Source organism: Puma concolor, chromosome E4 (assembly GCF_028749965.1).
Source record: "Puma concolor isolate L17-30 chromosome E4, mPumCon1.1.hap2, whole genome shotgun sequence".
NCBI classification, from domain to species: Eukaryota; Metazoa; Chordata; class Mammalia; order Carnivora; family Felidae; genus Puma; species Puma concolor.
The window spans coordinates 60,578,052-60,603,906 of NC_141683.1; the positions used below are offsets into that span (position 1 = coordinate 60,578,052).

The 25,855-nt window shown below is 42.3% G+C and overlaps 1 protein-coding gene across 4 annotated transcripts in view; it reads right to left on the reverse strand.

Moving 5' to 3' along the window:
* The window catches only part of MAEL (maelstrom spermatogenic transposon silencer), a 65,893-nt gene extending 55,305 nt beyond the window's left edge, over nucleotides 1–10,588 (reverse strand). The window contains exons 1-5 of one of the 4 annotated variants that reach the window (XM_086693538.1): nucleotides 10,332–10,588; nucleotides 9,980–10,072; nucleotides 8,280–8,379; nucleotides 7,180–7,335; nucleotides 5,508–5,549 (exon numbers count right to left, since the gene is read on the reverse strand). In XM_086693538.1, the coding sequence (XP_086549664.1) occupies nucleotides 5,508–5,549; nucleotides 7,180–7,335; nucleotides 8,280–8,379; nucleotides 9,980–10,072; nucleotides 10,332–10,463 (523 nt within the window). In that variant the 5' untranslated portion in view covers nucleotides 10,464–10,588. The remainder of the gene's footprint in view (nucleotides 1–5,507; nucleotides 5,550–7,179; nucleotides 7,336–8,279; nucleotides 8,380–9,979; nucleotides 10,073–10,331) is intronic. The other 3 variants (XM_086693536.1, XM_086693539.1, XM_086693537.1) reach the window with 3 other exon arrangements.
* Nucleotides 10,589–25,855: the final 15,267 nt, after the last annotated feature.

Below are 25,855 nucleotides of genomic sequence, written 5' to 3' on the forward strand. Positions count from 1 at the left end.
CGCAGCAACTTCTTTACACGGTCTCCAGTGGCAAGGGAAACAAAAGTAAAAATGAACTATTGGGACCTCTGTGCTTCTGCAAGTGAAGGAAATAAAATCAACAAAACTAAAAGGCAACTGACAGAATGGGAACAGATATTTGCAAACGATGTATCAGATAAAGGGTCAGCATACAAAATCTATAAAAAAAACTTAAACTCAACACCCAAAAAACAAGTAATCCAGTGAAGCAATGGGTAGAAGACATGAATACACTTTTCTAAAGAAGACATCCAGAAGGCTGACACATGAAGAGATGCTCAACATCACTCATCATCAAGGAAATACAAATCAAAACTACAAGATACCACCTCACACCTGTTAGAATGGTTAAAATTAACAACTCAGCAAACAACAGATGTTGGCGAGGGTGCAGAGAAAGGGGAATCCTCTTGCACTGTTGGTGGGAATGCAAACTGGTGCAGCCACTTTGGAAAACAGTATGGAGGTTCCTCAAAAAATTAAAAATAGAACTACCCTACAACCCAACAATTGCACTAATAGGTATTTATCCAAAGGATATAAAAATACTGATTAAAGGGGCACATGCACCCCAATGTTTATAGCAGCACTACCAACAACAGCCAAATTATGGAGAAAGCCAAATGTCCACCGACTGATGAATGGATAAAGAAAATGTGGTACAAGGGAGTATTATTCAGCAATCAAGAAGAATGAAATCTTGCAATTTACAACAGCATAGATAGAACTACAAGTGTATTACACTAAGCGAAGTAAGTCAGAGAAAAGACAGATCTCGTAGGATTTCACTCATATGTGGAATTTAAGAAATATGACAGATGACCATAGGGGAAGGGAAGGAAAAATAAGATGAAAACAGAGAGGGAAGCAAACCGTAAGAGACTCTTAAATACAGAGAACTGAGGGTTGCTGGAAGGGAGGTGGGTAGGGGATGGGTTAGATGAGTGACGGGCATTAAGGAGGAGGGCGTTTGATGGGATGAGCACTAGGTGTTATATGTAAGTGATAAATCACTAAATTCTACTTCTGAAACCAATACTACACTATGTTAACTTGCATTAAAAAAAAAGTGCATACGAAAAATAAAAAACTACAGCCAACAACATACTCACCGATGAAACATTAAAAACTAGAGTTCCTAACCAGCACAGTTACACACATTTTTAAAATTTTAAATAAAAAAATAGGGGCGCCTGGGTGGCTCCGTCAGTTGAGTGACCGACTTTGGCTTAGGTCATGATCTCATGGCTCGTGGGTTTGAGCCCCGTGTCAGGGTCTGTGCTGACAGCTCAGAGCCTGGAGCCTGCTTCGGATTCAGTGTCTCCCTCTCTCTCTGCCCCTAACCCACTCACATTCTATCTCTGTTTCTCTCAAAAAATAAACATTAAAACATTTTTAATTTTTAATAAAAAATATATAGATTAGGAAAAACATCATTTCACAGATCTAAGGAATTGACCAAACTCAAGAATTATAGTTCAGCAATGGTTGGATAAAACTAAAACATAAGAGTAAATAAAAATATAATTTCAAGAGACATTATAAATCATAAAATTTCGGGCGCCTGGGTGGCGCAGTCGGTTAAGCGTCCGACTTCAGCCAGGTCACGATCTCGCGGTCCGTGAGTTCGAGCCCCGCATCAGGCTCTGGGCTGATGGCTCAGAGCCTGGAGCCTGTTTCACATTCTGTGTCTCCCTCTCTCTCTCTGCCCCTCCCCCGTTCATGCTCTGTCTCTCTCTGTCCCAAAAATAAATAAACGTTGAAAAAAAAAATTTATAAGCTACAAATTTAATGAGATAGTAAGATCACTGTGAAGAAAATTATGAGTATTATAAGGCATCACAGATCCAAAATTAAAATGTAGCCCCATGTTCACAGAGTATCATGAAGTTGTCAGTTTTGTCCAAAATGATCTAAAGATTTAAAGGTGATTCCAATCTAAATTTTTTTTTTCTTTTTTTTTTTTTTTTTTTTTTTTGGGACAGAGAGAGACAGAGCATGAACGGGGGAGGGGCAGAGAGAGAGGGAGACACAGAATCGGAAACAGGCTCCAGGCTCCGAGCCATCAGCCCAGAGCCTGACGCGGGGCTCGAACTCACGGACCACGAGATCGCGACCTGGCTGAAGTCGGACGCTTAACCGACTGCGACACCCAGGCGCCCCTCCAATCTAAATTTCAACAAAGCTTTTTGTGAAGCATGATACTCTGAATTGTATGGAAGAGCAAAGGGTCAAGAATAGCTGTGATGTTCCAAAACAAAGCCAAGGAACTTGTCTAAGTAAATATTACCAAAATACTGTATTCAATGGTATGAACACCAAAAAAAACACAAGTAGACCAACAGAACGAAATAAATATATCACAAAGACCCATGCATCTGCAGAAATGTGGCACTACATACTGACGAACAAGCTGATTATTTAATAAATGACGCTGAGGGGCACCATGGCTCAGTGGCTCAGTCGGTTGAGCGTCTGACTCTTGATTTCAGCTCAGGTCATGATCTCATGGATCTGGAGTTCAAGCCCTGAGTCCTGCTCTTCACTGAGCATGGAGGCTGCTTGGGATTCTCTTTCTCCCACTCGCCTGAATGCACTCTCTCAAAATAAACAAACATTAAAAAAAAAAAACAAACCAGTAATAATAAATGATGCTGAGACAACTAATTATCTACACAGGAAAAAAAAAGAAATAGAACCTCTATTTCACACCATTACACAAGTCAGTGCCAGGTGGAATAAGAACTTGGGATATGAAAAACAAAACTTAATAAAAGCTATCTTTATCGCCTGCAGGTAGAAGAAGATTCTTAAATAAGACATTAAGAACCCTCAAAACCCTAAGGGAAAGGAGGATACATTTACTAAATTAAAAATAACTTCTGTTCATTGAAAGACGCCACAATGACAGTAAAAAAAAAAAAAAAAAAAATACAATGCATACACTGAAAATAGGTACCTGTAATTAAGTCAGTAAGCAGATACATAATAAAATTCCCCAAACCAATATAAAAGACATTCCAATACAAAAATTGGGGAAAGGTAATGCTGAGTTAAAAAAAACAAATACAGGTATGGAAACAAGCACACAATGTTAATTACATAAAAGTTCAAAAAAAACCAAAATTAAATATACCCTTTAATTTTTTTTAATGTTTATTTATTTTTGAGAGAGAGAGAGCGAGCGAGCAAGCAGGGGAGGGACAGAGAGCGAGGAACAGAGGATCCAAAGTGGGCTCCATGCTGACAGCAGAGAACCCGATGCAGGGCTTGAACTCACGAACTGTGAGATCATGACCTGAGCTGAAGTTGGACGCTTAACCAAATGAACCACCTAGGTGCCCCTAAATACACCATTTAAATACATATGTATTCACAATAAAACTATTCAGAAAAGAGAAAATGATTAGCACAAAATTCCAAATAGTGTCTCTCTCATAAAAAGGGAGGGGCATTAAATCAAGGAGAGCTACAGGGACCTTCAGTGATAGGGCACCGCTATTATTTCTTCAGCTGACTAGTGAATGCACAGCTGTTCATTAACGTTCTTTATACCTTAAGTCAATGTTATAGTCTTTGTGTATGAAGACTAATTTTAAAAGCTGATAGACCTTTTGTACGGGAAGCCAAAAGCAGTTTCCAAAGCTTTGCTTTTTTTAAAGCAGAACTTCTCTGAAGAAAATTAACCAGTAAAATGGACAGAAGCAGAGCTCCTCTGGTTAAAGTGGGGGAGAGAGAGAAGGTCCAAGACCTCCTAACTCCCACACTCTCATGCAGAATGTGAAGTACCTTTTCAGAGAAAAGCAAGGCAGCGGGGGTGGGGAAATTAATGGATTCCGTACCAAAATCTCTTGAAATTCTTTGATTCTAATGTGCTAAACCATAACACCCATCCATGAAGTATTCCCTCGATTCACTTACACATATTTCATAAAAGGCCAGATAGCACAGGAGCATTTGAAAGATTTACATGTACATTCCTTAGCCACTACTTACACTGCATCCACATGTAAATTTGCTTCAGCATGTTCCCCTTTGAAACATGATCTTTTCCTAAGCATCAGGTTGATTACACTAGCATAAGCATTTTTAGTTATTATGTCGACACAGCCATCACTCTAATAGAATCATTTATTTTATTTAACTGGCACATTTCCCAGCGTTATCAAATTGGCAATTTAAGACATGTCTAAATTGACGAGCTCCAAAAGATCTAAGTTTCCTGAATGAACTGTGTTCAATTTTAATTAGTTTAAAATAACATATTAAGAAAACCCTTCTAGAGTCTTTAATAGGTTTTTAAGAACCACACTTTCTGTTAATCTGGTTGACTTGAAAATGTTGTAAAAATAAGCCTTAAAAACTTTTTTTTTTTTTAAATCAAGTACTTATCAGAACCAGAATAATAAACAGTAAGCCAGTGGCACTCTCACAAAGGAGTGTCTGGCAAATTGCAGGGATTCCAATGCACTCAACAGATGAACAAACCAGAAACAGCTTAAGTAAAAAAGTGAAGTTAATTCACCAGCTAAGTTTCTACTTTTGTTTTACTACCACCTATTTAGTTGAATAACCTCAGATGACGTAATATGTGGGGAGATTAGCTAGGTTCACACTTCAAAAACTGCAACAGAATTCTTCTGCTTTATACTTTTTTTTTTTCATTCCAAGCTACATAAAAGAATCAACTAAAAAAAATTGCCCTTACCTTGTTCCACAGTCTATGGCCCTGATCCCAGGCAAAACAAAAAAAGGACTAGTACATATTTTTCACGAAGACTGGAAAAAACTCAAAGGACGTAATTAAAAGTGACTCTAAAATGTTCTCTTCATTTATGAAGAACAGCATTATAAATGTTACATAATAGCTGCTTATCATGCATATTTGAAAAACTTAGCATTTTTAAGTAAAAAAAAAAAACTTAAAACAATGATAATTTTGAATATAAATAAAAAATAAAATCATCATGATTTTCATTCTAATCACAGAGGAAACTTGCTAAAACCTAGTTTCTAAAAGAGTTTAGTTCGGAGCTTAGATATACAGTCATATCCTTTGGCGTCCCACAAATCTATTTAATTTTCAGGTTTTTAAGGATCACATGCGCCATCTATCATTTCTATGAAGAGTCTCCAACAGTAAGATTATTCCTCCTCCAAATTATGTTTTACGTGTTCATTTAAAGCAGTAAGTCTTGGGGCGCCTGGGTGGCGCAGTCGGTTAAGCGTCCGACTTCAGCCAGGTCACGATCTCGCGGTCCGTGAGTTCGAGCCCCGCGTCAGGCTCTGGGCTGACAGCTCGGAGCCTGGAGCCTGTTTCCGATTCTGTGTCTCCCTCTCTCTCTGCCCCTCCCCCGTTCATGCTCTGTCTCTCTCTGTCCCCAAAATAAATAAACGTTGAAAAAAAAAAAAAATTAAAGCAGTAAGTCTTAATCAGGTACATACACATTCAATGCCTATATTCTACCCCATTCATTTATACTTACTTGCAGCCTGACAATGAAACCGAAATCCTCGTGGAATTTCACCTATAATACAAAATATTTTGTTGAGAGAAGTTCTCTGGTTTTGCTATAGCAATATTTCATAGGATGATCAAGTCATAAATAACATAGGTCGGTAACTGTTACTGCTATGTGAAAACACAAACGATTAAATTTTCATAGAGATTTGTTTTGTTTTGTTTTACCCAGAGGAATGAGGAGTATTAAAGAATTTTGGTATATTGTCTAAGCTGTTTTAAAAAGGAAGTTACTCGTAGGGGGCACTTGGGCTGCTCAGTCAGTTAAGCGTCTGACCCTTGGTTTCAGCTTAGGTCACAATGTCAAGGGATGGAGCCCTGCTTGGGATTCTCTCTCTCCCTCTCTCCTCACCCCCCCACAGGCTGTCTCTCAAAATAAACCTTATATGTACATAAAAAGAAAGTTACAGAAAAAAATACTAGGTAAAGAAAACTTGGGCTAAAGAAGTCTTAACGAGGGGTCCAGAAGGCCCTTGATATAGGTATTCATGTATGTATTTAAAAAAAAAAAAAGTCTCCAAATTCTATCTTTTTAATTTTTTGTAACCATATGAAGAAAAATAGTTATTTAACTTATTCTAAGCAACAACTCTCACAGGTGTGAGTAGGATAATTAGTTTTTAGTTTTTCTGTCATCTAAACACAAGGAAAAGTGCTGGCCTGTACTAATGAATTTTATTTTTTATTTTTATTTATTTTTAATTTTTTTTTTTTTAACGTTTATTTTTGAGACAGAGAGAGACAGAGCATGAACGGGGGAGGGTCACAGAGAGAGGGAGACACAGAATCTGAAACAGGCTCCAGGCTCTGAGCTGTCAGCACAGAGCCCGACACGGGGCTCGAACCCACGGACCATGAGATCATGACCTGAGCCGAAGTCGGACGCTTAACTGACTGAGCCACCCAGGCGCCCCTGTACTAATGAATTTTAAAGCAACTGACAAAACTAAAGATGAAGTTCTCTCCTCAACCTCTTTCCCTTTACTCTTCTCCCTATATAGTTCCCCTCCTTGCCTTAAAAAGTATTACTGGCCCTTTATCTATCCTCTTGGTAACTGAATTGAATCCTGTCTTCATTACTACCTCTTTTGCTTGAGTGGAATATCCAGAAAAAAAAGTATTGAGAACATCTGAGAAGCTATTAAGTACTAGGCTATTTCCATACCTTCTCTTGTATTCCTTAGAGCAGCCAACAATAGGAATTATTCCCACTTTACTGATAAGCTAATAAGTTCAGAAAGGTTAATAACTTTGCTGAAGGTTACAAAGCAACATCAAGTTAAAAACTAGTGATCGCCAAGATAAAGGATAGGTTAAAAAAATAAAAGAGCAAAGGCATAAAAAGCTTTTAGAAAATTCCAAGACATAAGGCCATAGGCAAGCAAACGCCAGGCTACATACACATTTTCAGGTATACCATCCACCCAACTCTAATGCTTTCTTGAGGTTAAAAGCTTCAACTAAAAAACCCCGTGTAAACACCTAATTCTTAATGATTTTTCAACCAATTATGATGAAGTCTTGTTACATTTTAGGAACTCAACTATGCATCAGCCTTTAAGAAAACAAATATTGTTAAATAAACTCAAGATAAAACGCATAGTTTTTAAGATCTAGCATCTACCCACTCTACTTACCAGGATTTATAAAACTGTGGAAATCTGCCATAATACCTTCTTGGAGAGAATATTTAACACAGCCTATTTCACAAGGGAGGAAGCGCTGTTCACAATGAGGAGGTAGTTCACCATGGCTAAAAATGTTCAAAAAATAAAAAATGCCTCCAAGGAGAGCTAAAAAAATAAATAAAAAGAAAAAAAAAAGCAGTAAGACAGCACAAATAGATGAGAGTTTACCCCTCTACAAAAGAAAGTTTTAGAACCGTTTTCCTTGTGTTCCTATAATCCTAAATGAGCTGGAAATGAGAAAACTAATTATCTGTACCAGATAAATGAATCAAAATTTTTATAATTATACTTATCAAGGATTACAGTGGTAACCACTCTGCATGAAGCAACAAAATTATTCAAATTTGCAGCCAGCTCTACATAATTTAGTTAGACATATGCCTTGAATTTCAGGAATGACTTAAGAAAAGCTGTGACCCATATTCAACAAATTCAAGAGGTTTGGGAAATAAAGCCAAGTAGAATCAGTGTAGAAAAACTGCATGATATAAACTATGGACAATTTAGTTCACTCTTTACTTTTTACCAATTTACATAAGAACACCAATGAATTCTCTAAAGGAAGAAAGAAATATGAGATTGCGAGAAGGGTTTTATACACCAGGATTGGCCACAATTTAAGACTGTTAAAAGTTTATTAATCTTCAACAAATTCATAACACAATAAAAACAGCCAGAAAGGAATAACAAGGGCTCTTATTAGCTACATTCTTTTCCAGGCCAACTCAATAATTCAACCTTCTCTTTGTAATTTAAATGTATTTTAAGGGTCTAGTTATAAACACTTAAATCTAAGAAGTATATTTAGTAACACATGAAGTGGTTATTAACCAAGAGACCAGATTTTTGTATAAAACAAAACCTCTCCAGTGTTACTTCAACAAACGCAAATTAGCTCATCTTTTACAACTTTAGCACCACTATAATTTGAACACTTGTAGTCAGTTATTTTATGCAGGATCAAAATGAACAGAACATATATTTACTGATCATTTGATCAATTTGAGCACCCACATTTATCTAAGCAAAACATTTTAGGATTATTATACCTTGATCACTTTTTAGAGACAAACTTGACATATCCGGGGGTGAAACATTCTGCTTTGGTACAAGCATGCCTGGCCTCCTCAGTGGGGTGGAAAAAGGTTTCTAAAGAGGAAGAGAATTCATCACATTTTTAAACTCTTACTGGTCACTTTATACATATACTTAAAGTTAGCAAAATAACAAAAACAGCTCATAGATTACTTCAGTAACCTCTCTAGGCCAATGAACCCCAATGAGTAAATAAACACATATCTGTCAGTGACACCAACAACCCAAAGGGAGACAAGGGCAAAATCTGTAAATATTCTGAATCAAAAGATGAGTAAACAACCAATTCAACTATTCCTGAAAACCATGTGCCCACTACTGATAATCCAAAAAAAATTTTTTAATGCCCACTACTGATAACCTAAATCAATCCCACTGAATCACATAATATATGCCAGCCCAGTGGCCAAAAGAACATTGTTCGACAAAGTACTTTAACACGATTTTTGCTAAAAATAAAAACCCGATCATGCTGACTCCAAGTCTCAATGAGGTATGTACACATTATGAGAGGAAATTTCTTATGAGAAATTATAGTAAAAAAAAAAAAATCAAAGCCCACAAGTATAACTAAGTACCAATGCAACTGATTAGAGCTTCTACTCAAATATACGTCTACAAAATAAAACAATCTCTCAAACCTAAAGCAAGCAAAGCTCTCTTGAACTTCAATCCGATGTTGACAGTTTAAAAAAAGAATGGAATTTTACTATGTAAGAATGGAAAGAACACAGAGGGAGGGGAAAAGTCCACAACTACCCTGAATTTTTTTTTTCATGTTTATTTATTTTTGAGAGAGCATGCACACGGTGGAGGGACAGAGGATCCTGGCTGACAGCAGAGAGCTAATGAGGAGCTTGAACTCACAAACCCTGAGATCATGACCTGAGCCAAAGTCAGCCACTTAACCAACTGAGCTACCCAGGCACCCCAACCCTGAATTTTCTTGATACAAATCAACAGGAAAATTTTTTAGTACTTTATCATTTTACTAGTCATAACTTTACCCAAATAAACATTATTCAATTCTTACTATAAGGCACATTAACCTTCATCAGCATGTGCAAGTTTTGTTATTTCCAAATTTCAAACACAACAACTGGTCTGGTTCCAAGTGTCATTAAAAAAGACAGAATGGTCCAAGCTACTTTTAAACATTCAAAAAGGGAGTCTTTAATCATAAAGGGGTTGAAAGGAACCCTTAAAGATCATCTAGTACAAATCCTAAAACCCAACTCCCCCATTGCTGATCATGGTTTATTGGTTGCAGGTTTCCGAATAGGGATTTCCCTGTTTGGTGATTTCACACCACCCAATAACAACAATGTGTGGTTTGCCCTAGCTAGGGAACCTATTGGCTCTTTAAATTTTTTCCAGTAGGCTCCCTGCCCAATGTGGGGCTGAACTCACAACCCTGAGATCAAGAGTCGCATGTTCCACCAACCAAGCCAGCCAGGTGCCCAGGGAGCCCGTTGGCTTTTTAACAGGCATTCTGACACCAGGAAAAAGAAAAAAATAATAATAATCCTTCCTTGCATTAACCCAACTCACCCACCAGCCTACCCTTTTAGTCTACCCTTCACCCATTCACTCCTCCAGCATTTACTGAACACGCCTATGTGCCAAGCAGGTAACTGCTCTTCTCTAACTTTACCTGCTTCTCCGAAGGCCCAGAGTCCTTTCCCTGGGCTGCTCTCCACTCCCGAGCCATTTCTGCATACTTCTCCTTTTCTTCCTCCCTCAGGAGCTTGGGGACATTTAAGGGGACAGAAAGGAGAGAAGCGGCAATGAGGACGGAGTGCCCTAGGCCCCAGTCGCGGAAGCCTAGACTTTCCAGGTTTCCGCGTCGGTTTGCCTTAGGGCCGGACTTCCTTTCCCTCCAGCAGGGGCCAAGGGGTCACTGGTCTCTTCGAGGCCTCTATCCTTCCCACCTCGCCCTCTCACCTGCCCAACTGCCTGCTCTACCCCCCCTGCCTCCCAATGCCCCCCCCCCCAGCCTTACTTACCGTCCAGTCAGCAGAGCAGTAGGGGATGGCATCAGCTACGCGAGCCACGGGCAGGCCTCGCCGCCGTAGTTCAGGGATCTTCTCCTGCACAAAGAAATAGTAGGCATTACGGCTGGTCCTGCGGTTTGGCATGGCGAGCGAGGCCAAGATTCGACGACCCGGGCCTGAGACAGCACAAGCCGCCGGCGCCCTCGCCGGGCTCCCGCCCTTAGTAACCGAGGCAGGCGCCTGCGCGCGAAGGCTTGCGGCGCTCAACCAATCAGGGCGCGGTGCGCAGGCGCATTGGCCTTGCCGGGAGAAAAGCAGTCCGAGGCGGACTCGTGGAGCCGTGGGGGTGGGGTGGAGAAGGGGGGGCGGAGCTCGGTCACAGGTGCAAAGCATTCTGATTGGCTGGGATGAGGCGTTGGTGCGTGTGCTGTCACGTGGAAGGCTCGGCGCAATTCCTGTACATTGTTGCGTAGTATGTGTTAAAGTAGGTACAGAAAAAGAGGCCTGGTGAGTTGTTTAGGTTCTTTCATGTTTTACGACTGTAGAAGGCCGGCTCTGTGTCAAGCACTGTGAAAGGTGTTGGGTGGGGGAAAGAGACAGGAGCGTGACAAACAAGATCTTTTCCCCCAAGAAGTTTACAATCTAATGGGGGGAGTTTGAGAAGGAAGGTGAGGGAACAAGTGCATCAACCAATATGGGGCACGCGGGGCGGGGGGGTGTTGTTGCCTTTTCGTTTCGCCCCCACCCCCGTTCTTAAATTACACTTGTTATGGTTGCAAAGAACACGGGGTTTTATAAAGCAGTTTGCAATATATGAGGAAGAAAACCGACAAGAAAAAGCTGAGATTTAAAATAATGTCCCTGAAAAAAAAAAAAACATAAATAACGTCCTTGAATAAAATTTTATAGGTTTCCTCAGAAAGGTCAGGAATATATTTGTAGCTGGTATGGAAACTTGAATCTTTTAATTGGTTACTGCTGGTGTATACAGAAGGTTTTGGTTTCAGTGTTATATATGCTTCACAAAGAAATCCCCTTATGAGGTCAGTTTATTAAGCATGTGTATACATGTTGATGTATATATATTTTAAATGTTTTTTATTTTATTTTTGAAAGAGAGAGAGTGACAAAGGATCCGAAGCGGGCTCGGCACCGACAGTAGAGAGCGTGATTCAGGGCTGGAACTCACGAAGCCGCAAGATCACAACCTGAGCGGAAGTCCGGTCGTTCAACCAACTGAGCCACCCAGGCGACCCATCGTATATGTTTTTAAGTCAAGAATAGGAGTTGAAAACTTATTAAATGCTTTTTGTGGATCATTTCAGATGATCATATGTTTTTATTCTTTAATTTGTTAATATAATACATGATACTGCTGGGGGGGGCGCCTGGGTAGTTCAGTGGATTAAACCCCCAATTTCAACTCCGGTCATGATCTAGGTTGGTGGATTCTAGCCCTTCGTCGGGCTCTGTGCTGATGACTCGGAGCCTGGAGCCTGCTTCAGATTCTGTGTCTCCTCCTCTCTCTGCCCTTCCCCTGCTCGTGCTGTGTCTCTGTCTCTCTCTCAAAAATACATAAATATTAAAAATTGTTTAAATAGGGGCGCCTGGGTGGCTCAGTCGGTTAAGCGCCCGACTTTGGCTCAGGTCATGATCTCACCGTCGTGAGTTCGAGCCCTGCGTTGGGCTCTGTGCTGACAGCTCGGAGGCTGGAGCCTGCTTCGGATTCTGTGTCTCTCTCTCTCTCTGACCCTTCCCTGCTCATGCTCTGTCTCTCTCTCAAAAATAAATGTTAAAAAAAAAATTTTTTTTAATTTTTTTAAATAAATGATCCTGCTGGATTTCTCTAATTTTGAAGCATCCTACTTTTCTGAGTATAACCTCTTCTTGATCATGAAACATTGCTTTTTTTTTTTAACTTAATATAAGATTTTTTGCTTCCTTGTTTGAAGTGATACTGAATTATATTTTTGTGCTAGCCTTACAAAATGTTGGTATCAGCATTGTGATAGAATGAACTGCCATCTTTTTCTCTGTTCACATTAAACAGTATATGGGAATTATTTATTCCTTCACAGTTTGGTAGAACTTACTGGTAAAAGTCTTTGACCCTAGTATAGCTTTGGCGGATAGGGTTGCCCTTGTTTACCATTTCAATAGTTTGTATGGTTATTATTTTTTTTCAAGTTTTCTAATTTTCCTACTGTCAAATTTGGTAATTTGCATTTTTTAGAAGATTGTCTAATTCATTTAGGTTTTCCAATATATTGGTTTAAAATGTTGGCAAGGATGTGAAGCAACTAGAATTTCCATATATTATTGGTGGGACAATTGCATGACAGTTTCTTACTTACCATAGGACCCAGAAGTTCCACTCTTTAGGAGAAGTGAAAACACATATCCACACAAAGACTTATACACGAATTTTCATAGCAGCTCTATTTATATTCATTAATAGATTAACTGATAAGCAAATTGTAGAACATCTGTAGTAGACTGCTACTCAGGAATTAAATTAAATGGAATGAACTATTCAACGTGAATAAATACCAAGATATTTTGTTGAGTAAAAAAGGCATACATAAAAGACTACGTACTTTATACAAAAATGTATAAGTTTGTACACAACTTGAGAAAAGGTAAGACTGTAGTCAAAGAAGTCAGGCCAGTGGTTAGCTGGGGCCAAGAGGTAGGGTGAGGGGTTGCCTGAGAACTGACACAGGGAAACTTCTGGTTGGCAGAAATATTCTATATTTTGACTGTGGCATCAGTGGTTACAAGTGTTATATAGCTGTCAAAACTCCTCAAATTATACACCTGAAACGTATGCTTTTATTGTGTCTAAGTTATACTTCAAAAAGTTGATTTAAAAACAAAAACTTGGGGCGCCTGGGTGGCGCAGTCGGTTGAGCGTCCGACTTCAGCCAGGTCACGGTCTCGCGGTCCGTGAGTTCGAGCCCCGCGTCAGGCTCTGGGCTGATGGCTCAGAGCCTGGAGCCTGTTTCCGATTCTGTGTCTCCCTCTCTCTCTGCCCCTCCCCCATTCATGCTCTGTCTCTCTCTGTCCCAAAAAATAAATAAACGTTGAAAAAAAAATTTTTTTTTAAAAACAAAAACCTTTATTGGCATAAAAATAGTATTTGCTTATATTTAAAAATATATGTATTCTAATATTGCCTCCCCTTTTCGTTCTTAATGTTATTTATACCTTTTGTCTTTTTTCCCCTTAATACTTGCCAAAGTTTATTTTATTGATCTTTCCAAACACCAGGTTTGGGTTTCACTGATGAAATGTATAGTTTTCCTTTTCGTTTTAATTTCAGCTTTAAGTTTATGACTTCCATCTTTCTGCTTATCAGAGGCTATTTTGTGGGGTTTTTTTCTACTTTCTTGACTAAAAGCTTCATTCAGTTATTTTCAATTTATATTTACTATCTTTAGGTTTCTTGTTTTTCCTTCTTCTTCCTTAGTAGGATTGATCAGTATGTTTCGCTATACTTTTTCTTCTGTTGGCTTCAAGTTATACATTCTATTTTGCTTCATTCAGTGGCTACCCATAAATGTTTAAGATACTTGCATTAAAACGTATTTTTATAACAACATATACAGTTAATAAGTATCTATATACACTCTTCCCAAATAGACAAGAAGCTTAGAAAATTATTGCTTTCCTCCACTTAGTTCCCCAACTCATTCCTTGCTCACCCCACTTCTGTCTCCCATGGTGGCATCATCTGGGATTTTAGTTCCTGGTTGCTTTGTTACACTAATGTTGAGACATGACTGAAATACCAGTCTGATAGATATAGAGTAGTTATCTAAAGCATACAATTTGATGAGCTTTGACATGTGAACACCTGTGAAACCATCATCCCCATCAAGATAATGAACATATCCACCCCTAGTTCCCACCCCTCCCCTTTAGGCTTGAAGTTGCCCGCAGTTCACTGATGTACTGTTTGTTTTTGTCTTCAGTCTTTTTTCTCTGATTTTCATTTTTGCAGTTTCTGTTGCTATTTCTTCATGTTTACTAATCTTTGCTTCTGTAATGTCTCATCTGCTATTAATCCCATCCAGGTTTTGTTTGTTTGTTTGTTTGTTTGTTTGTTTTGTTTTTTTTGTGTTTATGTTTTGTTTTTTTTTTGGTTTTGTTTTTGGTATCGGATCATTTAGTTTTCATCTCTAGAATTTGATTTGAATCTTTTTTATCTCGTCCACATTTCTACTTATCATGGTCTATCTTTCCTCTATCTTTAGTGTGGAATGTAGTTGTAATGTGGACTATAGTTATAACAACTCTTTTTTTTTTTTTAATTTTTTTTTCAACATTTATTTATTTTTGGGACAGAGAGAGACAGAGCATGAATAGGGGAGGGGCAGAGAGAGAGGGAGACACAGAATCGGAAACAGGCTCCAGGCTCTGAGCCATCAGCCCAGAGCCTGACGCGGGGCTCGAACTCATGGACCGCGAGATCGTGACCTGGCTGAAGTCGGACGCTTAACCGACTGCACCACCCAGGCACCCCTATAACAACTCTTAAATGCTGTCTACTCATTCCATCATCTGTGTCATTTCTGGGTCTGTTTCTACTGGTTGATTTTTCTCCGTATTATGGGTTGTATTGTCTTGCATCTTTGCAAGCCTAATCATATTTGATTGCACGACAGTTGTAAATTTTATCCTTTTGAATGCTGCATATTTTTATATTCTTATAAATGTTCTTGTGCTTTTTCTGGGATAGAGTTATGTTATTTGGAAACAGTTCAAGTATAGTTTTTTCCTCTTTTTGAGGCTTACTTTTATGCTTTGTTACTTGGAATCAGAGCAACCTTTAGGGCTAATTTTCTCCTCTGCTGATATAATACCCTTCTTAGTACTCTGCCTGACAACCCGTGAATTTGGAAGTTTTTTCACTTTGGCTGATGGAAACACAAACTATTTCTAGCCCTGTGTGAATTTCAAGGATTGTTCCTTCTAATCCTTTCAGGTTGTTCTTTCCCTGGCACTGTGTAGTTTCCTCCCACACATGCACTGATCAGTATTCAGCTGGAGCTTCAAGGGAGATCCTTAACAGATTTCCAGAGCTCTTTCTTTGTGCTGGTCTCTATTTTCTGGTACTCTGCCCTGCAAACTCTAGTCACTGTGGCCTACCTAGGTACCGACTCCATCTCCTCAACCCAGAGAGACCACAGTGCTCTGCCTAGGTGACCCTCCTTGCTGTCTTGTGGGTACTCTCTCCAGGCAACAACCGGGGGGCAATCATAGGGTTCGCCTTGTTTGTTCCTGTTCTTTCAGGGATTACTCACCTCTGCTCCTTGATGTCCAGTGTCTGAAAACATTGCTTTGTATATTTGATCAGATTTTTAGTTAAGACTGCTGGATAAATCCATTCCCTGTTACTCCATCTTGGCCAAGATCGCTTTCTCTTATTTAAAAGTTTTATTTATTTATTTATTTATTTATTTATTTATTTATTTATTTACTTATTTATTTATTTGTTATGTTCCTTTATTTTTGAGAGGCAGAGAGAGACAGAGCACGAGTGGGTGAGGGGCAGAGAGAGAGGGAGACACAGAATCCGAAGCAGGCTCCAGGCTCCGAGCTGTCAGCACAGAGCCCGATGAGGGGCTCGAACTCACGAACCGCGAGATCATGACCTGAGCCGAAGTCGGACGCTCAACCGACTGAGCCACCCAGGCACCCCTGTCTTATTTAAAAATTTTAAAACAGTATTTAGATTTAACTGCTAAATTTTTAGATTTGTGATCAGGACAAATGTCTCTGGGGAGATGCCATTTAAAATGAAGAAGGATGCTAAGGAATAGAGCTAGTCATGTGAAGAATTAAAAGGAGGGCATTCTAGACAGAGGGAACAGCATATGTAATGGTCTCAGACAATAAATGGTTTGGTGGGTCATCAGAATAGACAGAAGACTGGCTGATGTTGCAGCAGTATGTCCACTCAGGTGGAGAAAGTGAGGTGCATGCCGAGGATGAAGTGGATCAGCAGGGATTTGGGCATGGCAGGGTCAAGGGTCTAAGCACTACTAAGTGTGTGGGCGATCATTGAAAGATCTTTTTGAAAAGTGTCATGATATGGTTTACAGCTAAAAAAAAGATCAGTCTTGTTGCCATTTGGAGAATAGTTTCAAAGCAGCAAGAATGGGCTTGGGGATACTAGTTAGGAGGTCCCTTAAGAAGTCCATGTGAGAGATGATGGTGATCTAGAACAGAAAAGAGACAGGAGAAATGAAGGGGGAGGAGGATGGCTTCAAATTGCACTTTGGGGAAAAAAGAGCTAACTGACGGATCGGATGTCGACAACGTGAGAGAAAGGGAGGAACCCTAGGGTTTTGGCTTGAGTAACCCAGTGGCAGGTCGTGTCTTTTTCTAAGACAGCAAGACTTGGGGGAGGGAGGACAGTGCTAGTGCCAAAGAGGGTTTGATGCTCCCCATAATTTCTATTACTTGTTCCTCTCCTTCTTTGATACAACTGATTTTTTAAAAACCTTACTTAAATAAAGTCCTTTGTAAATGGAACAGGTTTCCCCTCTTTCCAACCAGATTGACCTTCCTTTCCAGAAATTCTAGAGGGTGTTAGGTTTGGGTTGGGGTATTGCACGGCAGGGGGATCAAGATTTCAGTTATGGAGATGTTAATTTTGAAATGCCTCTTATCCATTCAAGTGGAGAAGTCAAGTAGGCATTTGGCTATCTACATCTGGGGTTCTGGGACAGAGACAAAATTTGGAAGCAATTTAGATTTAAAGATGATATTTATATTCACAGAAATGGATTAGATCACCTAGGCTGGAAGAGAGGAAAAAAGGATTCCAGGATGGAGTCCTGAATAACACCAGCATTCAGAAGTCAGTTAGAAAAGAAAAACCCAGCAAAGGTGTACTAAAAAGGAATGTCTGAAGAAGCAAGGAGAAAACCAGGGAAACCAAGACAAAAGAGTATTTACAAGAGGAAGTGCTTCATTTATTCAATGAATATCTATGAAAAGTCTGTACTCTTGTGGAGTACCAAGCTCAGTTTTAGGCCCAGTAACACCTTAAACAGAACAAAGCGTATAACAAAGCAAGGAATGCAGACCATGAAGAAATAAACAATCTTGTATATAATAAGAGGTCTGGACATATTACTAGACAACGAGTCCAATGAAGGAAAATAATGCAGGATAAGGGAATAGGGACTGATTGAAGGTCGACAAAGGCCCTATTTGAGGAAATGGAATTTAAGCAAACAATGGAAGGAAGTGAGGAAGCAAAGAGGATTCCAAGCAGAGGGAATACCAAGTGCATAGACCCTAAGGTGGGCACGTGTCGGCCGTGTGTAAAGAACAGCAAAGCAGTCTGTGGCTGCAGTGAAGGAAGCCAGTGGGAAAATCGAGAGGGTATTAGACAGGGAGTTGGGACAGAACCATACAGGGCTTACGAGGCCACCGTAAAAACTTCAGATTTCACCTATATCGGTGAGAAGCCACTGGGGAGTTGAACGACTTCTACTATTTTTTGAAAATATGAAATATGAAGCGATTGTAAGCTAAGCGAGTGTGATGAATGCACCAAGAACACACAGCATTTTGAGAAAACGCCTTTCCTAATGCCACTTCTTCCCAGATGCTAGTTTAGGTTAAGGTCCTGACATTGTTCAGTGTGCATCTTCCAATTGATGCTGAGAATAATAGTAGTAGTAGCTGACGTTCACTGAAGGCTACCGTGTCAGACTCTTTTATTACATAATGGTTTGCCAAAGCAAAAAGAGGGATTTCCAAGTTCCCCATCATCTCTAGATTTTGCCTGAATGCATAACCATACCCTGGAATAGCTCAGTCTGAATTCTAGTTGATTCCTCTGCTTGCTCAGTCAGGTCATGCAAATTCTACCTTGTGTTTCCCTGCAACGTCCCTCCCACTTGCTGTTTGCTTCCCGTTTCTGCTACCCTGTAGCCTAGTTTTGATGCTTGTTCCTTTTTGGGCTCTTGCAATGAGCTCTCACATGGAAGAGGTTGTCTCTCTTCCCATCAACCCATCCTACACCCTGTGGCCAGAATAACTTGGCGGAAACACGGGTCTAATCTTGTTCTTCTGCCTAGAAATCCTTGTGTGGTCCACAGCCTGTGGAATTGAGCTCAGACCTGGGACCCTGGCTCCCCTTGGTCTGACCTCCGCCTACCTTTCTAGCTCTGTTGCTGACTCTGCCCTTCGTGAAGCTATGTTCTGGACGGCAGATACCACTCTCCTCTCTGCCTGTTGCTTGTGTATCTGCACTACCTCCTGCTCCATTTCTGCCTTTAGAAAGTCTGCCCAGGTCACATTTTAAGACTTAGCTCAGGGGTTACCTTTCCTGGAAGAGATCTCCTCTGACCAGCACTCCCAATGAGTAATTGACAGCTCTCCTTCTGTTCCACCACCATACCTGGCATTGTCCTAATACAGGTCCTGTCACACCCTCGCAGATAAAGACCATGCGTCTGTCTCTTCCTCACCCCAACGCACACACATGGCTGCATCTCAACTGTAAACTCTTTGACATAAGGAGCTGTGATTCATTCATCTTTAACTTCCTTTCATCTTAAATCTCTAGACAGCATAGTGTCTAGCATATAGTAACTGCTCAATAAATGTGTAGGGGCTGAATGAAGGAATCAGGGAAGAGAGAAGAAGAGATGAAGAAAAGGGAAGAAGACCCTAAGAAGACCTAAAACGGTTTGCGATTAATTAGACAAAAATCCACTTTGATTATCTGCGTATAAGGCACTCACTCAGAATTGGGGTAGGAGCATGGGATTAACAGTTCTAGGAGAGAGCCTCAACCCAGAACTCCGACACATAGGTCCAGTCTGCTGTTTTTTTAACACTAGCTTTTGAGAGTCCACAAATGACCCCTCTTTTGTTTGAGTTGTTTCCTTTCATGCTCAGTGTTCAGGTTCTCTTATTCTAGCTCCCTTCCCTGTCTGTCTTCTGGGGGTAAGGTCATTGGATGAGATACTTGTTCTGGCTCACTTCCCTCTCCCAGGTCCCACCTTTGACGTGTGCCAGGGGAGAAGGCCTCTAGGAGAATGCTTAGGGCTGAGAAGCAATCCTCTGGCTTAATCATCAAGACCTAGTGCCCAAGGCCCTGATAAAATACACAAAGACATGCCTTCTATCATTCTCCCCACTTTGGGCTACAGAATGCTGATCGATCGATCCCTGGAATCTGCTCTGTTGATCATTTTGGGGGCTGTGACTGTTGTTCTGGCCTCCACAGTGTGCTAACACTGAAACAAAAAGAGAAACAAAAGCAAAACCCAGAGAAAGGGCGCATGAAAGAGAAGCAAGTTTACTTCATCTTTGGCTCTGTAACTCGCAAAGAAATTATAGTTGAACTATCAGTCAGTAAAGGCTCCCAGGGCTTCAATTGCTCATAATTAACTTGATTAACTGCTCAGGATTGAGACAGAATGAGAGCAGGTGTGCATTTGGGGGCTTTGTATCTGGCTAAAGATGCAGGCCTGACAAAACACCTGTCACTCCTTCTTTGTGCCTCCATCCTTCCTCCAGGGATGTCCCAGAAACGGAGTACATTGTGGCACAGTTGTATCTTTTGTCCAGCAACTTTTTCTACGCTGCAGAAATATTAGAGGATATAGAAAGTTATGCAGAAGATACAAATGAATGACAATCCTACCCAGAGATAACCATGGTTAGTATTTTGTTGTTTCCATTGGCTCTTCTAAATGCATTTCCTACATTTGAGACCCTGCTGTAACACAATTTCATGTTCTGCTCTTTTTTTCTGTACATTGTCCCTGGATGGACCTCTGTGGGAAATTGTTATTGGAAAGCTAACTCAGGTGGAGGCCGCCCACTGTTGGTGAGGTTTGGCCTCAGGATGAGGCAGGCAGACACCATCTAAAAAAAAAAAAAAATATATATATATATATATATATATATATAGTATTTATTTTTGAGAGACAGAGAGACAGAGTGCGAGCGAGGGGGTGGGGGTGGGGAGCAGAGAGAGAGGGAGACATAGAATCTGAAGCAGGCTCCCGGCTCTGGGCTGTCAGCACGGAGCCCAACATGGGGCTCACACCCATGAACAGTGAGATCATGACCTGAGCCGAAGTGGGAGGCTTAACCGACTGAGCCAACCAGGCACCCTGGGCAGACACCATCTAATTCGGCACCCTACACCCCTGAAGTTTGCCTTGAAGCCGGAGACAGCAGGCTCTTGGGTTAAATCTGCCTCAAGTACATAGAATTTTCAGCACATTTTCCCAATCTTTTACTTATTATATACTTACCACTGTTCTTGGCAGTACAGCTTTTTACATTTTTTGGCATCATGCACCCTACATTTGCATTTCCTTTCTTTATAGCATTTTCTTAATGAAACAATTTATTCCTCAATATGAAAGTGCTTCCAGATTGAAAACGTTTCTAGTTTCCAGTATAGGGTGCCTAGAATCTCCCCCCCCTTTTTTTTTCGGTTCCTTGCTTCAATTTATATTTTTTAAAACTTAAAATTCATTGAACGTTGGTTTGAAGACACGGGAGATGGGGAAGAAAACAAACCTAAAAGGCAGCACCAGGGCAGGAGAGCCGAACACAACTCAGAAAAGAAACATGGTATCTATTTTGAAGTCACACCTCATAGATTCTTCCTGGAAGTCAAGATCAGAGAGGAGAAGCGAAGTGTGATGTTATCTGTGTGCTTTAAAAAGACCTATGTTAAGCAGGATTCGTGTGCATGCATGCTTCCCCATGTGCCTGCAATGAAATCATGTTTTAAAGTGGATTCAGCTGCATTATATTTATAACCACGGAGTTGCTACCAGCTACCAGCATGTCTCCTTGTGGTGGTTCACTTCTCTTCGTGTCCTAATTCGGTTCTAAAGTGTGCAGCTTTAGCGGACTAGCGGTCTGCTAGTCCACTTAATGCTGGCTGTGGCTTCCTTCAAGTCCGGCTCTAGTCCCACACAGGTTTATGTTCTGACATGTTTGTCTCTGGTTGCAGCAGGAAGTTTGAAGTATAGGGGATTCAGACCCTGCCATGACGGTGAAAAATTAATCTGCACTGTCCTATCTGTCCTATCCTGTCTTATCTGGCCAGAGAAATGGACAGCTGGAGCTTAACCAGATCTGAATCTGAGGTTCATCTGCAAACATCAACTCAACAGCTACTCAGGGAAGCGAAAAAGTAATTAGGTAGTACTTCCTAAACCTTAAGAGTGCGTCAGAAGCACTTGAAGAAGGCAGTTTAAAAATGCAGATTTTCAGACTCCACCCAGAGTTTCTGATCTTAGTTTTTATCAGAGCCAGAGCCAGAGGATCTGCATTTTAAGCAAACACTTTAAAATTTTTTAATATTTATTTATTTTAGAGAGAGAGAGAGAGAGCGCGCGCGAGCTGGGAAGGGACAGAGAGAGGGAGACACAGAATCCAAAGCAAGCTCCAGGCTCTGAGCTGTCAGCATAGAGCCCTTCGTGGGGCTCGAACTCACGAGCTGCGAGATCATGACCAGAGCCGAAGTGGGACGCTCAACCGACTAAGCCACCCAGGTACCCCTTAAGCAAACACTTCAATGTGATTCTGATGCTGAAAATTCAAAAACCACACTTGGCAGAGCACCAGGATTCTGAGGTTATGCCCCTCTACCACCAACAATACGGTAAAATCATACCATCCCTCTGCCTTCTTTCCACTGGCCATCCCCCTTAGGCTGCCTGTTTTGAAACATTGGGTGTTCCCTCAACGTTTCTCTTAACCCTCCATCAGGTTGCTAATAACTTGCACGTTTGGGAGGGACGCACATTGTGACTTAATCCAGTTTAACCCCTCCTTAGAGATGGCTGGGAGCCCCACCCATTCAGGCAGATGCGGGCTCCACCAACTGTTACTCTAGCTGGAAGTGTAGAAGTGTAGACTGCTACACACAGAACAACTTCCCAGGATGGTGGATGAGGCCCCTGTGTTCTATGACTTGCTCTGGCGCAAGCTCTCCCCCAAGTCCCCTGAAATCTTGTTGATTTGAGCACACACTCGAAGCTCACTTCTTCAGTGGGCATTCACTTTCCACTTCCTGTGCACATGCAGGTTCTCTTTGCTTAGTCCGACTCTTAAAAGTTGTCCAAGTTGTGCATAAACTTCTATTGTTCTGTACGCTTAGACACTAAACACTGTGCAAACTCTTCTGTGCACTGTGTGCACCTGCCCGTGCACACACAGAGTCACACACGCATACAGTAAATGGCAGAGCATACTACAAACGTATGGTCATATCAGCTCAGGTGTCCTCCCTAAGTCACTATAGCCCTGGAGACAGGGGTCTTGGCATCCAGGTGTCTGGAGTTAGTGGTCTACACGGTGAGCTCCCCTCATCACTCCTTAGATGTTATCTATTGTTCTGGAAGACTCCAAAGAAATCATTAACTCCTTGGCCTTTACAAGGAGGTCTAGATGCCCCTTTTATGGTGCAAAGGGCATATCCTGGGAGTCAAAAGACCTCAGTTCAAATCCTCCCTCTGCCGTTTACTAGCTACCTAATCTTAGGAAAGTTAATTCAATTCTTCGGGCCGGAGCTTCCTTATTACGATTAAATGAGAAAGCTTGTAAGACATCTAGGACTGTGCTTAAAACCTGCTAGGGAATGTTAGGTACCTGCTTTATTCTTATTTTCTATTTTTCTTTTTTTCTTTATGAAAGGAAATAGTCCTCCAAATTTCTCTCACACAGCATGTTAAAGTCAGAGTTCTTCTTTTTTTTAATTTTTTTTAATGTTTATTTATTTTTGAGACAGAGAGAGACAGAGCATGAATGGGGGGAGGGTCAGAGAGAGGGAGACACAGAATTTGAAACGGGCTCCAGGCTCCGAGCCGTCAGCACAGAGCCCGACGTGGGGCTCGAACTCACGGACCGCGAGATCATGACCTGAGCCAAAGACGGCCGCTTAACCGACTGAGCCACCCAGGCGCCCCTAAAGTCAGAGTTCTTGATTGCAGGTATCAGAAATAATCTCTGGCCAAAATACACAAGGAGGGAATTTATGACAGGATACTGGGGGGCTCGCAGAAATGCCAGGAAGGCTGAAGAGCCAGGTGCAGAGAAAATGGGCCGGAACCCAGAGAGGTCTGCACAAGCAAGACCACAGCCAAACTCACACCTCAGAGCAGTCCGAACACGGGGTGCCCCTGCCCGCTCAGGGGGGAAACCTGATGCTCTGCTGTCTCTGCTTCTCTTATCCCATGCTCCGGAATCAGAAAGCTCTGAGTGAGAGGGTCCCTGGCTATGCTTGGAGCCTAGGCCTACACCCCAGCTGGAGTGGCTGGGGAGGTGGCTCTGGATTTTCTGGCTTCCACGGTTGGAGTTTTTAAAAAATAATGATGTAGGCCCGGTCTGAGGACCCACAGGGGGTCCCACAGCACCAGCTAAGAGGGTCCTTGGCTTTGCACAGGTTAGAAAGCAAATGTGGGCTGAGAGGAAGTGAGAACAGAATGTATTGGAGACATAGAAAGAGTAGATACAGAGTGTCTGGGAGACTCGGAAAGGAAAAGGAGAGTGAGTCTTAATCTTTGCTTGCGGGTCTGGTGTACATGTCCTTTCATGCATCCAGGAGCCAGTCACAAATACGGACCAGTGCTCAGGTGTCCTCCATTAGTCACTGCGCCCAGGAGACAGGGGTCTTGGCATCCAGGTGTCTGGAGTGACTACCTCCCCCAGTCACTCCTTAGATGTTATCTATTGTTCTGGAAGACTCCAAAGAAATCATTAACTCCTTGGCCTTTACAAGGAGCATATACATGATCTGAACTGTAAAGCGTGTGTATGGTGGGGGTGATGCAGGCGGTAGTAGGAATAAAGATAGGAAAAGGAGCAAAACCGGTCCTTCCTGGGTCCCTTCAGTTTCCCCATCTCAGTAAGAAGGGAACTCAGATCTCAGGCAGTCAGGAAAGATCAGTGTCCAGAGACTTTTCTCCCCATTTCTAATGTTCACATCTCACCCCTGTTTCACATATACATTCATTCTTAAGTGTGTAATCTCTCTCTCCAGGAACTCCCCTCAAGCTTAGAACCACTCTGTTTCAGAGGCAATTTTGTACCTGCCTTGTCTCCTTTCCTCTGCCCAGAATTCCCTACCCTGCCCCCTTTCCACTACCAATCCCTGAACAGTTCAAATCTTGCCCATTCTGCAAATGCCAGTGGAGATGTGACCCCTTCTTTCTTGCGGTGCCCTTCCAACCCCCTAAATTGCTCCTTCCATTATGTTCTTAGGGCACTTTGCCTAGGTCTCCGTTATCACCTTCGCTTTGTTTTACTACCACTATGTCTTAGGCGTTTAATGGCCTGGCCTTCTTCCCTCTCCTGGACCCAACGTGAAGCTCTTTAACTGCAGGAAGTCGGTCTTATTTATCTTGTAGCCTCGGTTCTTAGTACACAGTAGAGGCTTAATACATTTTTGTTAAGCAAAGCAGAAGTTTCTTCTCCCTTGTCTCTCAACACATACGTTCAGACACTTTTCCTATGCACATGCGACAGACCCATTTAAAAAGTGGAAATCAAGGCGCCTGGGTGAAGCCTCTGACTTTGGCTCAGGTCAGGCTCTTAGAGCTCACGAGTTGGAGGTCCACATCGGGCTCTGAGCTGACAGCTGAGAGCCTGGAGCCTACTTCCGATTCTGTGTGTCTTTCTCTCCCCCTCCCCCACTAGTGCTGTTTCTCTCTTTCTCTCTCTCTTGAACATTTTTTTTTTTTTAAAGAAATAATCCATGTGAATGCACTCAGCAAACTGTACCGTTTGGACAAACGCATTTGATCTTAGCCAAAAGGCCCGGAAGCGATTAAGCGTTGGACACATGTAAGCGGTTACAATGGTTTATTTCTCTCCAGTTTCCCCTATTTTCTGTTAGAGAGCTCTATGCCCTTGGTATGCCTCACAACGTTTTCACAGGAGAAAGTTGCAGCGTAGGTCTCCCTGCTACCTTTCCTGATGCTGGAGGATCTCTGGGTTCCTTGAACGGCCTCCTGGAAGCAGACACCCTCGCCCAGAGAACTTGCTAGGAGTCGTCCCGGGACAAGTTATGCCGAGTCCCCGCAGATCCCCCCCTCCCGCGTCTGTCCCTCCCCCGGTGCAGGCTGGCCACAGACACCTGCGTCTCCTGACTCCCCCTCCCAGAACCCCCACTCCGTCGGGGCTCGGGTTCCCGGACGTGGGCCTCCCTGGGAGGAGCAGCGCCCGCGGCCCCCGGCTCTTCCCAGCACCCTCTCCCCCAGCGTACTTTGTTACTCGGCGCGACCTCGGGGCCGGCACGTGACCCAGAAACTTCGGAAGCCCCGGGGCGGCGGGCGGCGGGGCGGAGGCGGCGGCGGCCGAGCTCCCCCGCGCGGCCGGCTCTGCGGCGGGGAGGCGCTCGCCCCGCGCCGCGCTCGCTGCCTGGGCGTGCGGGAGCGCCGCCGGGAGCCGCGCCGAGCCGAGCCGAGCCGGGGAGCCCGCGGCAGCGCGCGTTCGGCAGGCGGCGCGGCGGGCCGGGCGGGCGGGCGGGCGGCGGC